This window comes from Ascaphus truei, chromosome 5 (assembly GCF_040206685.1).
Source record: "Ascaphus truei isolate aAscTru1 chromosome 5, aAscTru1.hap1, whole genome shotgun sequence".
Lineage (NCBI taxonomy): Eukaryota > Metazoa > Chordata > Amphibia > Anura > Ascaphidae > Ascaphus > Ascaphus truei.
Genome location: NC_134487.1, coordinates 154,137,490 through 154,154,953, shown reverse-complemented (window position 1 = coordinate 154,154,953; position 17,464 = coordinate 154,137,490). Strand labels below are relative to the sequence as shown.

General features: G+C 41.3%; 1 protein-coding gene across 2 annotated transcripts; it reads right to left on the bottom strand.

Moving 5' to 3' along the window:
- Window positions 1–3,531: 3,531 nt before the first annotated feature.
- On the bottom strand, window positions 3,532–16,337 carry SPRY4 (sprouty RTK signaling antagonist 4). 2 transcript variants are annotated; one of them, XM_075601067.1, is made up of 2 exons: window positions 16,180–16,337; window positions 3,532–5,426 (listed from the first exon to the last, which is right to left on the bottom strand). In XM_075601067.1, exon 2 carries the CDS (start codon window positions 5,379–5,381, stop codon window positions 4,485–4,487), a length of 897 nt encoding a protein of 298 aa, XP_075457182.1. In that variant the 5' UTR covers window positions 5,382–5,426; window positions 16,180–16,337; the 3' UTR covers window positions 3,532–4,484. The 2 variants fall into 2 exon arrangements, with proteins under 2 accessions (XP_075457182.1, XP_075457183.1); XM_075601068.1 differs by lacking the exon at window positions 16,180–16,337 and adding an exon at window positions 6,262–6,413.
- Window positions 16,338–17,464: the final 1,127 nt, after the last annotated feature.

Sequence of the window (17,464 nt, the reverse complement as noted above, 5' to 3'; positions counted from 1 at the left end):
TATATACATACATACATACATACATATACACACAATATATATATACATACATACATACATACATATACACACAATATATATATACATACATACATACATACATATACACACAATATATATATATATACATACATACATACATACATACATACATATACACACACACACACACACACACACACACACACACATATACATATATTCAATAAAGTTTAAAATCACAGATCACATTCCAGTATGCACTGTTTTAAAGTAAAAACCCATTTTTTGGCTTCATTCAATGTAACATCGCCAGAATAAGAGATCAGTGTATCTCGAAAGCTCGCACAAATAAAAGCATTTCGTTAGCCACAGAACGGTATCGTCTATTCGTTTTTGATTATTAAGCTCGGCTAACACGGTACCGATACACACACACACACACACACACGAATAAAAAGGAAGTAAAAAAAGTCAAGAAATACAGGAGCCATTTGTATATTTAACAATATATAATTATATATATATATATATATATATTTCTAGATCAGTACATTCAGTTTTTAACTTGTATTTTTTCTTCACAAACAGAAGAACTCTTACAATAGTAGACTTTTCTAAAATAAATACTATTAAAATAGAGCTTCAAAATAAATATTCTATACAAAGGAAACCATTGGCGTATATTTCTTCTGTGGGGTGAATGGGAGAATCTTTAAACAACATTATTATTATATTTTTTAAATCACAAGATTAACATCATAATGCTGGCTGTGAACAAATTACACATTCGTTACTGACAAAGGCATTTCAAAATGATTTTTTTTATGTTTATGGCAGCACATACATAGGCCTGACAAATAAAAGGCGGGACAGCTTAGCAGCACTGAGCCAAACCTGCAACTATATAAATGTGTTATCCCTACTGGGTTCTGCTTACACCTAGAGTATCAGGCTCAATCTCTTTATGTTGTGCTTGGAGGAAGCTGCAGTGAGTTCAGTAGAATAGCTTCAAACCCACGATTGGCTCCATTGCAGGTTCCTTCAGCACCAATGGGCTTCAATTCTTAAACAACTTGGGCTTTTGTAGGAGCTGTCAAAGTCTCCAGATTTAAATGAATGAGATTTGTTTTTTTTTAACCAAACATAATGGGATTTAATTTAAAATGGTATGAATATGAAGGAGTGAGACTCCATTGAACTCTATGATGCCATTAATGTTAGACAACAGTTGGATTTCACAGGTCTGCTTATGTGACAAATTGTATATTAAAAAGTGAGGCAGGCCCCCCTCTTTGTGACTTATTTATTTCACCCCTGAATACCAGATGGTCCAGCAATGCATTGCAAAATCTCTGGCTCTCAAGGGGTTAAAGCTGGTCCCTTAGCAACCAGTCTTGATTTGCCATGTAACCATTGGAAGTGTAGTTATCAGAAAGTCTTTAACCCAGGGTTGGCCAACTACTGTCCTCAAGGGCCACCAACAGGTCAGGTTTTCAGGACATCCCTGATTCAGCACAGGTAACTCATTCGTTGACTGAGCCACCAATTCCCTGAAGCAGGGATATCCTGAAAACCTGACCTGTTGGTGGGCCTTGAGGACAGTAGTTGGCCTCCCCTGGGTTAAAGAGTTTCTGATAACTACACTTCCAATGTTTACATGGCAAATCAAGACTGGTTGTTAAGGGACCAGGCCCAGTTTCATACACTGCTAGCCTATTACGTGTCCACAACCCCAAAAACCCAGGCTGTTTTTATTGGTAGATCAAAAAAGTGATCAATCTCAGCACAAAAACAAGGCCATGTTTCTTTCTTTTTTTTTTTTTTAATAAATAATGATGCAGGATCGCCTTTCCTGTAACTTAACCCATCGCTGCCACATGTGCCAGCCACGCATTGCTGTGCAAGTGGATTAAATCTGCCATTTGCCCTTTTTAGTAAAACGTCAAATCAAAATTTGAAATACACTATGACCTGTCAATAAACCAAGTGAAAGAAGCTCATTGCAATATGTATTGCGTTAATCTTGAGATTACTGCTCAGTTTACAGTTGTGAAGGGGAAGTCTCATGCAGATATAAAATGAAGGGTATTTGTACCTTCGTCGGATATGCAAGCCCTCTCCAACCTTCTCATTAAATAAAAACAAATAAATACACTATTTCTAACAAACCACAAAGTGCTATGTATGCAGCAATGTTAAAAGAAGGGTGTTAAACTTGACAATGGCAGGCAACACAAAGCCTTTCCTATTTTTGTCATCGATGGATATGTACATATTAATTTTGACGTTTGCCCATTTGATTGCAGAACAAAGCAAAATGTTGTGGTGCTTTTTTTCAAAGGCAAAAAGCAACAGGCATAAAGCCAGCTTTAAAATTGTAGAATGAAGCTTAATTGCTGCAGAAGAAAAAAAAGCAGGTTCGATAAGGGTTCTGCGAATGGTTCTGACAGATTGTACCTTTAACCCTTAAGGATGTCATGATCTGCTTCTGAAATGTAAATTACAAAAAACAAAACAAAATGTTGCACTAGAGCGGGGGGGGGGGGGGTTATGGTGGCAAATTCAGTCTTCAAGGGCCACCAACAAGTCAGGTTTCCAGGACATCCCCGCTTCAGCACTGATAGTCATTGAACCACCTGTGCTGATGCAGGTGTATCCTAAAAACCTGACCTGTTGGTGGCCCTTGTGGGCTGGAGTTGCCCACCCCTGTAACTAGTCTGAAACCCTTTTGAACGGTTTGAGGGCAACATTTCAGCAAACTAATATTTATATGCGGATGAAAATTCCCCTTTCAACACTGAAGCCAAATGATCTTGCTAGCACCTAATCTTTGCATACAGAAATGGGCTACTGCATCTTAAGGGACATTTGCACTCACCCTTGTAGGAGTGCGCAATTAAGCATAATGAACTTATTTTTATAATAAAAAAAAAAAAAAAAGTGGGTGACTTTCCATATACACTCCCCAGACTTTACCCAGTACTCATTTAACACTAAAATAGACATTTTCTTTGTATCTCTCTATGTATATTTACACAGATATACAGACACTATTTTACAGAAGGGGTAAGGTAGAGCAGCAGCAGTGGAATCCTCCCCCCCCCCCCAAAAAAAGGCTACATGCAAGTTTCATTTTGCTGAATAATTACAATAAAATGTGTTTTTTTTTTAGTTTTTTTTTTTTTTTTAAATGTCCCTTAATTGTCCTGTTCCCTTTAAACAAAATATTTCTGTTGTATCTGGTTACATTGGATATATTGTGCTTGTATGTTCCCAGTCTCTGTACGGTCAATTCTCAACCCCAAACTACTAGAGCAGGGCTAGGATGTATTCCTCCGCTATATACCCCAGGCCCTAAAAGCATCAGAGGGGCAAACTGATGAACAATGAGAATTCTTTGGCCATGTGACCGACTGGATAATTACCATTGGCTAACACTATCACTCGGACAATCGGGACAACACAGCAATTAGCAAGGCTGATGATCACATTTCTTTCAAAAAGTTAAGGAACTGATGATTTAAAAAAAATTAAATAAGGTTTAACCCCCCGCCCCCCCCCCCCACCCCTCAATAGCTGTAGAAAGGATGGAGGAGAATGGCCACAGGATCCCATACGATTATGAAGAAGGGGCTTCAACACAGCTACGGGAACAGGGTTTGCAGAAGATCTATGGCAATCGCTGTCTCGTTTTCGCCCACTTAGCCTTCATCAGCCGACCCCCCCCCCAAAAAAAAAAAACAAACAAACAGATATACAAATAAAAACACACCAAAGGAAACTGACAAGAACAATCCACAGACAAAAAAAAGTTACAAAACCAAACTCTTTGTAGGACAACCACATGTTAATGACACGTGTGGATGTGCCGTGGCATGGAGCTTTGAGCTTAAAAACAAAGACATCAGTATGTAAAATAGAACTGGAGCCGACTCGCTCCCGGCATGAAACTGAGGAATGACAAACAAGCCTGCTTTCTGCCACCAATATGCTACAGGTGGTAGCTGCAGGCAAAGAACAAGGGAGCCAGCAGCTTCCGGGCTCCATGGTTACCAAGAGCAGGAGGTGCTCAACTTCAGTCTTCAAGACTCCCCTACAGGTCTGGCTTTAAAGGATATCCCAGCTACAGCACAGGCGACTCAAAAAAGTGGCTTTGTCGAAGACTGAGCCACCTGTGCGAAAACTGGGATATCCTTAACACGTGACCAATCGGAGGGTCTAGAGATCTGGAGCTGAGCACCCATACTCTAGAGATAGCACTGCTCCCTATTTAGCACACCAATCTTATTTGATATTTCAACACAGGATTTGGAAACGGTACACAGCAGCAAGAGACACAATGCATTTCCTGCTTTCCTTCTGTCAAATACTAAGTCTTGCCGGGCCACTTTAATTAATGAATGCTAATTAAAGCCTTATCCCGCCGAGTGTCTTTTTGCTTTAGTTTCCTGTAATGTATAGGATGCATCCTTGTACTGTAACAGTTCACAAAACAGAACCCATCAGAAGGGCTTCTCCGGATTGCCGACTTTTGCATCTGGCGCTTTGCAGATGACGCTATTTGTGTTTTTGCACCGACACCCAGGTCGGCTAGCTTGGTCGTAGCATTTCTGGGACAGTTTGACACAGCCGGTAGCAGGCAGATAGCAAAGCAGGCAAGGCAGGACCAGGGATAGGGCGCCCATGAAGGACCAGCGAGCGCAGCAGTTAGACTGGGAGCAGGAGCACGGGTTGTCTGCGCAGGAGCCCTCGTCATCTTCGTTGGTGCAGTGGTAGAAGACCCCCTTGACGAGACACATGCAGGTAGAGTAGTTGACCAGATTCTTGGCTGAGCACAGACATTCCTGGTTGCAAACCCAGCAAGAAGGCAAGGTCCGAGGTGTGGTGCAGTCTTTGCATTTGCACTTTCCACAGGCCTCACAGAGCAAGAAGTGCTTGTCCAACTCCTGGGCCATGGGTCCCTTCACATCCTGAGGCTTGCAGTTAATCACTTTAGGCTGTATCCTTACTGCCCTTGGTGGGGACTGGTCCACCACTGGAGGTGGAGCCATGTGGTCCAAGAGTCTCTGATCTGAGGAGGTGCTACTGCTGCTGCTAATTGAGCTGGGTCTCCCGCTGAATGATATCCAGGGGTGTGTGATGTCTGCTTCACACCTCTGCAGGTGCTGATTGATGAGCATGGGTTCATGGGGACCCCTGCCGAGTTTCTGATTGGCCAGCTGGCTCAGGGCCGGGTTGTCAATGTAATCGTTTTCAAGGTGGGTGGTTTTCATCTGGTCGATGGGCAGGATGGTGAGCGGGTGCTGTAACCTTCCATAAGGTACCCGGCCATCCAGCAGGGGCTGTACCATGGCTGCGTTTGGGACAACCGTGATGCTGTGAGGAATTCTGGAATCCATTGACCTATTCACCACCAGTTCTCGATACTTTGCTTCTTAAAACTCCTGCAAAACAGAAAACAGACAACATTTTACAATCGGTTTCTGACTTCAAGTATCTTTTCAAATCACCAGTGAGATTTTAATTAATGCATAAATGTATTCACTTGGCCAAAAAGCAAAAAAAAAAAAAACCCATCATACTGTAGTACGGTTCCTTATTGCCTGATCTCCTAAAGAGGCTTATATTATATTATTAGAGCAGTAGTACTCAAATGTACCCTTTGACAGCCCTTAAGGATTCACCTTGAGCACCCCTGTTATAGAGCAATGCGTTCCAGGCACCCTTTTCAGTTAGGATATTCTACTAGTAAAAAGAAATAGTTATACAGAATACCTTGCTTCTTTATAGAAGAATAAAAAACTAGGAGGACTAAAATACTGTTAAAATGTCATACAGCAAAAAGCTTTATGCTATGAATACTGTAAAATTAAACTACTTTATAAATTAAATTCTGCACTCTTAAGACACATTTAGTGATCAAAACAAAACACACACACACACACACACACACACACACACACACACACACACACACACACACACACACACACACACACACACACACACACACACACACACACACACACACACACACACACACACACACACACACAGCTCTACAAGTGTTACAAGTACAATTTGGTAGGCAGGATATTTTAAAAATTATTAAATGTTCTGTACAATACAATAGCATGGATTGCAATTTTAATATATTTCTCTGCAACTTCCCACTTTTCCCTCTTCTACTAATTACTTTTTGGGCAAATCACACACACACACACACACACACACACACACACACACACACACACACACGCGCGCGCACGATGCAAGTACCTGTCTAAGACGGCAAAGTCTAATGGAGCTGAACATCCATAGTTATGAATCAGAACGCCAAAAATGACTGCAGTTTACTAGGATGACTAACTCGATATTGCTTTAGTTTCTAATTTCGTCGAAAGAGAGCAGTTCAGAATTGGAACCTATCCAGTTACCCAACAGCTATGCAAGTCAAAGGAGCACAGGAAGCAACTAAGCTTAAATCAAAGAGCGGATACAGCCTGGCTCCAATTTAGAAAGTGCACATTGTTTTCTATGAGACGTAGCATTTCCTTGTCGAGCGACCTTTTATTTGTGAATCCTGTTTGACAGCGACTTAAAGGGGCAGTCCAAACTTAGGGCCACATTCACGAAGCTACGTTAATGGTGTTGCAGGCCCTTTGGACAGTGAATGGGGTTAATTAATATTTGTCCTTATCCCTTAAACGTTGTAGTATGTGGGAGAATAATTCTCTCAGTTAGGCTTTTGTAGAGCATTTCCTAACGCATGTAGTGTATATTGCATGGGGTTTGCTGTTACCTTGTGCTAAAAAGACTTTAAATACTAAAATTAGCACATCTGTTTATTATATCGCCAATTAAACAAATCATGCAAGTTTATTACATGAGTGAGTGCTTTCACTTTATTGCAACGCAACTATATGTTGGCAAATCCAGTTTTAAAGCAGAAGTGATCCTCGGAAGTGTTGAGTACTGCATGGAAATGTAACATACTGCCTTTGTGTAGTTCAAATGCTGATGCCATAAGCAAGTGGATCACTAGGGTCAGCGGTCAAAGTGCGAGGGTAACAATACATACACTTACCAAGACGATGTTACTTTTAAACTAAGCGTTACATGTTACAAAGACTCCCTACCTTCATATGTTTAGAGCAGGGGTGAACAAACTTTTTTATCTGCACCCCCCTGCCTGCTCTCCCCTCCCCCCCCCCCCTTACCTTTTCTCCGGCGTTTATGACGTCATCATAAACCACCGGAGAGCAGGTAGGAGACTATACAGAAGCCTTGCACGCTCCACTGGCATTAAGTTAAATGTTGTGGGGAAGAGTGCGGGGCCTCTGTAAGCGCCGCCCCCCCCCCTCAGAAAATTTTGCGCTCCCCCCCCCCAATTTGCGTACCTCTGATTTAGGGCACACATTCTCTCATACTCTATGATTATTTCTACCACAGAGCTTTGCCATAATATTGACATACAGAGATAGAGATACTGTATATATATATATATATATAGATATACACACACACACACACACACACACTTTGGAGAAATGGACTATGCTCCAATGCAGTGTATCGCACTCTGATACGATGTAACTGGTATTCAAGTCAATGGCAACCAACGCCCGATTGCGGTGCAGTACCCCTCACCTGCGCTTAGTGAAGAACAGCCTTTGACCAGTAACTGGGGTTTTTATTAAGGGCCATTACATTGTAAGCTTATGAAGAAGACACAATCCGTTGTCCTATGTGGCACACGACCAAGTGGAGAAATTCAGCAAGTTTTCTGAATCAGAGTAAACAGTGATGACATTTCTTCAACATTGCAGCCTGCCCTTGTAGAGACAATGAGGAAACACACAGCTCTGTACTGAAGGTAATGTTATTGCAGCTGCTGCACACCCTGCATCACCAGCTACATAGAGGTTAAAAAGAAACCTTTCAAGTTGCAGTGTGAAGAACAAAAAAAAACCTTTTGTAGTCAAAGACTTGAGAAGGAAGATTTGCAGGTGAATTGTCACTTTTCTGAATAGCTGAACACCCAGTCCCAAAGCTTCAAAACAGCGCCTTCTGTTTAACGCTTTCATCCCTGCTTCTCTACAGACTTGGCACGATTTCATGGAGAGTATTATAAAGTGTCCAACACAGGATAAGCATATAAAATAGGTTATTAGGATTTGCACAATGGGCAACGCAGGTCTTGCATAATGTCCATAACGTGTTTAATCAATAGTTAAAGTAAGTGGCAGAACTACAGTAAAGTGAACACTGATGGAGTCACAAGACATTGCTCCATATAAACTTTGTAGGTGTCACCCTATTAAATAAGTGTCAGTGTTTTTCCCACAGGGGTTCCTAGGAATCCTCGAGTTCCCTGGCTGTCCCTTAGGCTACGGCTCCAGTGCGCGCGCCGCAGCACCTCCCGGCGCTCTCCGCCTCCAGCTGAGCGATCTGATGGACTTCAGATCACTCGCGACTGGGGTGGCGGCCATGATGTCACACGGCTGGTTGCCCTCATTGGCTGAACTACCGCCGTGACGTGGCCAATGCTCGGCCACCGCGCCAAAAGTCTTGTCCTAGGTTGCGCATTGCGGCTTGTACGCGCATGCACACACGCCGACTGGGGCCTGCCCCACAGGAGGGCTGTGCCTTGTGCGCGGCGAGCACGCCGAAGTGCGTGCCACAGGGGACCTAGCCTAAAGGGTTCCCTGTAAGTTTCAGATCATTTGAAAATGGTACCAAATACAGATCAACTTACAATGCATCTGATCTCAGACGCGCTATTGGAGAGTGTTGGGGTTCCTTACAATGCATCTGATCTCAGACGCGCTATTAGAGAGGGTTGGGGTTCCTTACAATGCATCTGATCTCAGATGCGCTATTAGAGAGGGTTGGGGTTCCTTACAATGCATCTGATCTCAGACGCGCTATTAGAGAGGGTTGGGGTTCCTTACAATGCATCTGATCTCAGACGCGCTATTAGAGAGGGTTGGGGTTCCTTACAATGCATCTGATCTCAGATGCGCTATTAGAGAGGGTCGGGGTTCTGCAGATTTGCACACTATAATTATAGGGTTCCTTAACCAAAAAAAAGGGTTGAAAACCACTGGTCTAAGCTCTCACAGATAAATTAGTTCCACAGGTGGAGAGCCATACAATCTTACTTAATTGTATTATTCCCTGTGCTAGAGATTTCCAGGAGTCACGTGGAAGCACTAGTATACATTCTGTCTTTACTCTAATCTGCAGGGTGGAAGGTTTTACTCACAACAACCATGTTTGCTGCCTGATTTTACTTTTACAATACAGAGTCAACAACCAAGATCATATGAATAGTGCACATCAAGTAACTGTTCTTGCAGTGAATGGTTTGTGTCTGGAGGGGGAGACTATGTTAGCCACTAGAACAACATAGAAATCTACCTTTAAAAAAGACAACGTGTAAGATTGAGGGATTCTGGATAAAAAGGTTTTATTTTAATAAAAATGTGCTTATTTTTATCAGTGAAGTCTGAGAATACCTATGCTAAACATCAGTGAGAGTTGTAATTTCTGGAATAAAAAGACTGTTTCTCATAAATAAATTAAAAGTAGGGTAAAGTTGATACCTTTTAATGGCCAACTGTTACACGTGCAAGACCTGCCTGAGGGGGGGACTTTAGTGGTCCTTAAAGCTGGCAATTCTCTGGTGACATTAGGGATATCCCTAAGTAGCGAGGCCAGGATTTAGGTGTCTGCAGTGCCATATCTATCTGGGATCTATGTGTCAAGGCACTTGCAGCAATATTGTCACAAAAACATTTTTCATCTTGTGTCATATTGAAGCACTTTGCTCCACTTTTGTCCCATCAGCAATTTGTGATTAGGGAGAAGTTGCATGATACATATTAAAATGGGAGGCATCAAATTCTGCGTCGTATAATTTTTGCTCCCTTTATTCTGCGCTACAAATAAATCTCTGTTAATCTGTGTAATGTATTTACATTACCCAAATGTGACTATTTAATGATTAGAGCCTGGTATACGTGAACCCCTTTAAGACAGGTGAGTGGGTACACGAGTGGCCTTTGACGTTACACGGTTTATGTGCCAATGGTGCAAATGTGTCTGGCTCTAAAAAAAACATATACAATCTTTATACAAGCTCATGAAGAACCACAGCCTGAAGAGATTGTAACGCGCTCCAAACTGGCAAGAAAGGAGTTAAAAGGGAAACCTGTGTGTCAAGTGACAACCTTTATCCTGTTTAATAGTTACCTCACTCTACAGTGATCTTACTTCACAGCCATGTGCTACAGCAATAAAACCCAGCAGCACATGGGTTACAGGATAATTGGGGGGGGGGGGGGGTGGATGGGGAGGTTAGAGGATTCTTACATTATTTTCACTTCAAATTGCTCTGGGAACCAATATTATTATTATTAGCCCTTGGCAAAGAATGAGCTGTAAACCTTCAACGTGTTTAAAGGCCCTTTAACCCATTTGCTGCCAGAATGCCAGAAAACCAGCAATGCATTGCAAATTGTGAGTGCAACAGGTCAACAGATTAAAGGCCACACCTAACAAGGGGAATAACAAACTCAAATATCATGCAGAAAATTAGATCCTCCCCCTACCAACAGTGCAATAGGTCTTCACCTAGCTGCATAAACAGGAAGCTGTCTCTCATTATGTTTATGAGCCAACAATACACTGATAGATTACATATGCAACGCGCTGGGGCTATGGGAAAGCAGGTGACTCAAAAACCACACTCACAGTAGTTTACGAGCTGCTGTTTCCGCTGCAGCCACATCTGTAATGACAGCTGTTATAGCAGGGTGCCCTAAACCTCCCCTCCCCAAATGAAACTCCACGTGTCGCCCTCTAAGACGCAAAAGACAGTCAAGGGATTTGTTTGTCTGGTTAATTCTGTTCCCAAAACGGAATATCCTATAGCAAACAAGATTACTGATATAACATGACAATGCAGTGTGTGTGATATCAGAAATAGGTATGTTAGAATTGTGTACTAATTGACAAGTGTGAAATCCTGCTTTCATGGGGAAATAGCAATTAAAGCTTTTCTTTCATATTTAATCCATGTACTGTATGGTATGTAAGTGAAAGCCAGTGTGCATGATTTTCTGCACAAATATTTAACCCCTGTGCTGATAGAGGATCCAGTAATGCATTGCATAGAACCATGTTATCAAGGCCAATATGATGTTGTAAAATAGAACCCAGCCATGGTGTAGAAATATGATTGAGATAAAATTACCAAATATCATATTGGGCAAAATAAAGTGGTAGAAAAAAGTCTATGAAGATGGCACATACCATATATGTCAAAAACGTTCTATTGAATACGATTGGAAAAAAAATCATCATTTATTTAAGGCTTTGCACGACTATGAAGTGGGAAACATGGTTTATTTCCCAAAAATGTCACGAAGGGCACATGTACTGTGTCTCCGATACGAAGGGGGGACAAGGATTGGAAGGTCCTCATAAATTGCAATAATTACAGATGTGAATGCCATTATGCATGGCAGCGTTACGTGAAAATATTAAGTTGTCTGCATATGCATTCCTTCTCCATCAGTAACAATTCTCTGGTCAATCCAACATTGGCCACGCTGTCTTCCAATGTAGTAGGGAGCACCAAACACTAAAAGCCACACCCTCTCCTGAGCTAGACCACAAAATCAAAGGCAACAAGTTTAGCACTTCACACTTGTATCAATAGGTCACTCTAGCAGCATGCAGTGGCTTTGACACCTTCACATCCTTTTTGGCACGTCTCTGATAAGATGCTAGACATTGACAGGGTTAAAATATGTCACCCCTTTTCAGGAAAGGCTTTGGGTGTACATCATAGCACGGTCAGATGCTGCATCTGTCGGTGAGGTGTTTGTTGCCCTCACAAACAGAAGTTGAGCCTTCTGTTTCATTTATGTCAAGTTTGACATGTTACAGGTCTTATATAAAGAGACTTGCCAACTGATTTTGACATGATACGGTTTATGACCTGCATGTTAAGGCACCATATTATCAAATTAAAAGTAAGCCAGCTATTAAACAGACTACACTGGACTGAACCACAGAAAACGCATTGAGAAGCAATGATCTGGCCATTTCAGTGTGCATGGTACTACAGGGTTAAAATTGTTGCACAACACATACAATATATGTTCTTTGCAGCACCAAGATAAAGGTTATCATCACCATCATGTATTCGTAAGGCACCAATATAATCTACAGTGCAATAAAATATTATATAAAAAAAATATATAACTATATGTGCTATATACAATAGTTATTGGGATCCCTACTTAGGAGCAGTAACATTTTGTTTGTTTTTTGCTCTAATTGAAGAATGAAGATTGTATTGCAAATATTGCTAACCAAAAGGTTCCAGGATTATAACACTCAGGTGACAAAACACACACACACACACACACACACACACACACACACACACACACACACACACACACACACACACACACACACACGTTTTACAATATGATGCAGGTTCTGACGGTATTTAAAACTACTGCCGGAAAAAAATACACATTTTGGACCCCCCCTTGTAAGATAAGATAAAAAAACAAACAAGAAAAAAAAAAAAGGAACTGCTACAATTTGAGACTGAACAGATATTTATATTGCCTGTCACCCAGTCTTCCAATGTTAGGACAAAGCATAGTCATTTTTTGTTACTAAAACTGAATCCAGTAGCAGGAAAAGTGATCATACCCAAGAATGTGAAAAACACCTTTAAAGGAATCACAGCAAGAAGACACAATCAATTATTGTGCTCTGCAAAGCTACATTTGAGGCCTTTTGTTTTAAGTAAGGCACGCAGAAATCTTATTTCCTATTTTATGTACATACGTAAAGTATGTATAGCTTTATTTGCATAGCGCCATTAATGTGCAAAGCGCTTCACAGCAGTAATACACGAGACATAATATAAATAACACATAATGAGAAGAAGTGCTTCAGACATAAAATGAACATTAGGAAAAGGAGTCCCTGTCCCAAAGAGCTTACAATCTAATTGGTAAGTAGGAAGAATGTACAGAGACAGTAGGAGGGTGTTCTGGTAAGTGAGTCTGAAAGGGGCTACAGTTGATGTAGGAGGTGTATAGTATCAGCCACAGAGCTACACTTTCTTACAATATGTTGAAATCCAGAGTAGCTGTGTACAACTTGTTTGCTCTAGAATAATCCACGGACCTTTAGACCTTTTGCTATTGAAGGTGCAAGCCACGCAGAGCAATGCATTGCAAGAGCCTCCATCAGCATGATCTGATACCCCTCCTGCTCATATGATTGAAATAGGAGGCCCATAAACCCCCTTCTATAGCATTTATATGCCAGTAGAGAAAAAAAAGCACTCAGGAAAAATTAACACTGCAAATTGTAAACCAATAAAACACTGTGCAATCTATGAACTCAGATTAGAATTAGCTGGCAGCGATCAGGGCTAATTTACAAAAATAGGTGAACTATTTATGGTGAATGAGAACGAAATGTAGATACTCCTGAGCAGCTGTGAAAGCATTTACAAGGGATTGCACTAAATCAGGAAGCTCACTCTTGGCATCTATAAAGTTTGTAAAATGCTTACTATGTAGAAAACTGCAAAAGTCCATGAATGAATATCTGCTATGGATAATGGCAGAGAACCCTGCAATAAATCAAGCTTTGAATGGCTATATAATTAGCTATATGCTGAATAGATAGATGTGAATGGATAGACTAAACAATGGTGAGTGTGAACATCAAAACGCAGACCAAAAGATGCCACGTTTGAAGATCAAGACAAAATCAGAAAATGCTAAGATTTGTGACAATCTTATATGAAGCGTAAAAATAAAACAGGGTTTGAATTCAAAAGAGCAAAGCAATGAGTTGCAAGTAACTCCAGCACTGACAAGGTAAAATACCTATGCTCTGTATTTTCTGGTATGGCAACTGGGAAGACAGGAGGATGGATGATTGTGTGAGAACATAATCAAATGTACAATATCTTATTTTATGTTTCAAATCAATTAAACCATATAATGCAGAAAAGCAGTAACGAAGGATGCTTCACAAGCAGCTGAATGGACATTCACTGCTAAAGACCAATAACATGATTACTGGTCAACCAGATTTTCACTATTATTCATTAACTATTCTTCTACACAGCATGACCTAGTGAATGAAGTTGCATTTTTTTTATGTTGTCAAAAACGTTTTCTATCAATGATAGCTACTGCTTAAATTGTAAGCTCTTAAATGCCGAGATTGCCTCTGCCAGCTCACTGCATAAATGTCTGAACTAGCACTTACTCTGCTTTGACAACAGTTCTTATGCATTATAAATGTCTGACTGTGTGTACTTGCAAAGCACCAGGTACACTGCAATATAAGAATACTCAAATGCAATCAATAACTCTGCATCCTTAGCTGCACAACAGTTCCCATTATTCAAAGATACAGTAAACCTGAGCATTCAAACCTCACCTTGATGATACCAGCCACTTGTAGCACTGTATTATGTACACTAGAACCCTGCTTCTGCAATGGGTCATTTCTAAATATGCTGCCATTTGAAGGAGGGAGGAGGGGCGGCGGAAAACTAAACATATATTTCTTGATTTGTTCTGTTATCACTCTTTATGCATACATTTGATGTAAATAAAATTAACATGATCATGCAGTATGTTAAGCAGAAATCACTGTTTCAAGTCTAAGGCGATGTAATGCAGCTTACAGTAACCAGATAACCAGTTATTCGGGTAATAGCTGCAAAAACAGCAAGTAATGGTGATCACTTATTTATTTATACAGTATGCTCAACATCTATACTTAATCTTCAATCGGTTATCACAGCTAGGGCCTTCACTAGGGAATACCCAGTGCAGAGCAAATTACCAATGTAATACACTACACATACCATTTTTACATTCAATCCTAAAAGCAGGTTGTTGCTTTTTTTTTTTTTTTTTTTTAATACAAGATCTATTACAAATCACATACCTGCTACCCACCCAAAAGCAATATACGTCCACATTTTTCACGGTCGCCATAATAAAACAAAAATAATAATATACAAGGGAGATTTATCCTTGTAAAACAAAATCTCCAAATTAAAAGAACCTTTTGTATACACGCATGATTCTTCCCCCCCCCCCTCCCAAAAACCCCCCAATAATAATCCTGTAGTACGTCTTTTCACATGGTATAAAAATGACAGTATCTGCAATCCTTCTGCGCACTTCAAGCTCTGGGCCTTATATCTGGTGCCTTGTGGTTTTCCCCCAATTTCCTACATTTTCAGACTGTACAGAATATTATATCCCCTAAATCATATCCCCATCCACTGTGACGTCACAGGTGGGGATGCAGAGAGGGGGGAAAAGCTCTTCTACGCACTAGCAGAAATACATTGTCTGGTGTGTTCCTTTGGATGCGAAGCACAAATACCTAGTGCGTCATCAGAAGGAAAAAATCTGCCAAAAAAACTGGGGATTTGGATCTTTCTTGAAAAAGCTGACAAGTTCGACGCGATCATAGGCTACGCAAGGGCTGGGGGATCTCCCATCCGACTCCTAAAAATGCATATTCTGGCCTCTAGCAAGACAAGAAAATATTACAGATCAAAGGTCAATGGCTCAGATAAATAATGTAATCGCCTTGCTATGTGCAGGCAGCGTGAAAATGAATGTTTGTTGCAAATGCGGAAAGTTGAGATACTAGATGAAATGCTTATCCTTATGTAGGGAGGTCATAATTGGTTTATTTGCTGGTGGGCGCATAAAATAGGACACATAGCTTGAAATCAGCACTATCCTTTCTAAAGAGCAGTCTGGACTAATAGCCATGTACACCCCCCAGGCAATTCTGATTGCATGCACTACTGCATTTACAATGCAAGTAACACAGGGAGGTAGCTGGGATCTCCCTTTGACAGATCGCGAGCTGCTTCCTAAAAGCAGTAAAAGAAAACAGCACGATTTCCAAGTGTAGGGAACCTACAGCTCTATAACCACCACACTGCCCCGCATACAGCATGATAGGGCGAAGGCACTATCCTATCCAGAGTACATCGTGACCCAACCAGATTTATTTTTTTTAATCTAACACTGCCCCCAATTTTTTTTTTTTTAATCCAGTATGTAAAATAAAAAAAATAATAATCAGATCAAATGCTGGGCTTACTTGGAAGAATGAATCAAGGATCATTTCTCAAAGGGGACTCAGTAATCCTAAAATCCGAGCAAGTCAGTGGCTGTGCACGTAAAACCTCTGTGAAACCATTGATCCGGGCTGCATAGCTCCTCTGCTCTCAGCTCCCTTTTCGCGTTGGATGTTGCAACTCCCTGGGAAAAATTGCTTTTTTATGAATGGGAGGGATAAACGCCAGGGCGCATGCGCAGCGGGCCCCGCACAATTCTATGAATGGGGTGGGCGCTGAGTTCTAGAACGCATGCGCAGAGATTCTCTGCCTCCAGTTTTTTTTTTTTTTATGAATGGGGACCGGAACCTAACCTGTTGCGCTCGTGCGAACGGAGCTGCTTTTTTTTTTTTATGAATGGAGGGCAGCTGAATAAACCGCGCGTGCACAGCAAGCCCTGGGGGCATTGAGGGAGGGAGACAGGAGGAGGAGGAAGCTGGGGGAAGGGGAACCGCTGCACTACATGGAGATGTGCACAGACCAGAGGATCACATGTGTCTATGGAGTCGGTTGTGGCAAAGACGGTTTTTCTTTTGTGCGCCTTCAACGTCAAAGCATGACAGATCTAACATGCACGGGAACCAGAGCCTTATATATGGGGTTGTTATGGCAAATATGTTATGATTTGTGGTTAATCCCTTAAAAGCGGCAGCAACAAAGATCAACCCCACACGAAGGTGTTACTTACTAAGGTTGCATTCTTAAAACAAACTGCCTGGTGTGATCTGCACCAAGCTGCGATCGTGCATTTGGTGCACTGCCCATATTCCAGGCTGCAGGGAGAGGTCACGCCTTGTATCCATTGATTTTTTTAAATTTATTTTGCAATGGACGGTGAGGGGGTTGTATACGCCATGTATTGGATTTTCACTTCTTTGTATGTTGTGTTTCCCCCGAATATTTAGGTGCCTCAAACATTTTTGTGTAATCAGACGCCACCCTTTTTACAACTATATTTGTGCTATGATCTATACTCCATTAATGAAAGAGACAATCCCTCCCCCTCCCACTAAAATTGATATGGGGGTGGAAGTGGTGGTGTGCCCAATCCCCCTCCGTGCTTAACATGCATGCTTAACCCATGTGCTGCCAGAGAGTCTTGATATGCTTTGCAGGCCTCTCTGGCTGCAATGGGGTTAACAGGTGGTTTTTACAATATGGAAATGTATGTTACTGATTTTGTATGTACACTACCCCCACCCAAATAATAATTTCTACCCTCCTGGGTGTAAGCTTGTTTTTTTATATGCCCCCTGCTCATCCTCGAAA

Coding starts and splice junctions, on each gene's coding strand:
- SPRY4 (XM_075601067.1), bottom strand. CDS start 5,381: ATGGATTCCAGAATTCCTCACAGCATCACGGTTGTCCCAAACGCAGCC.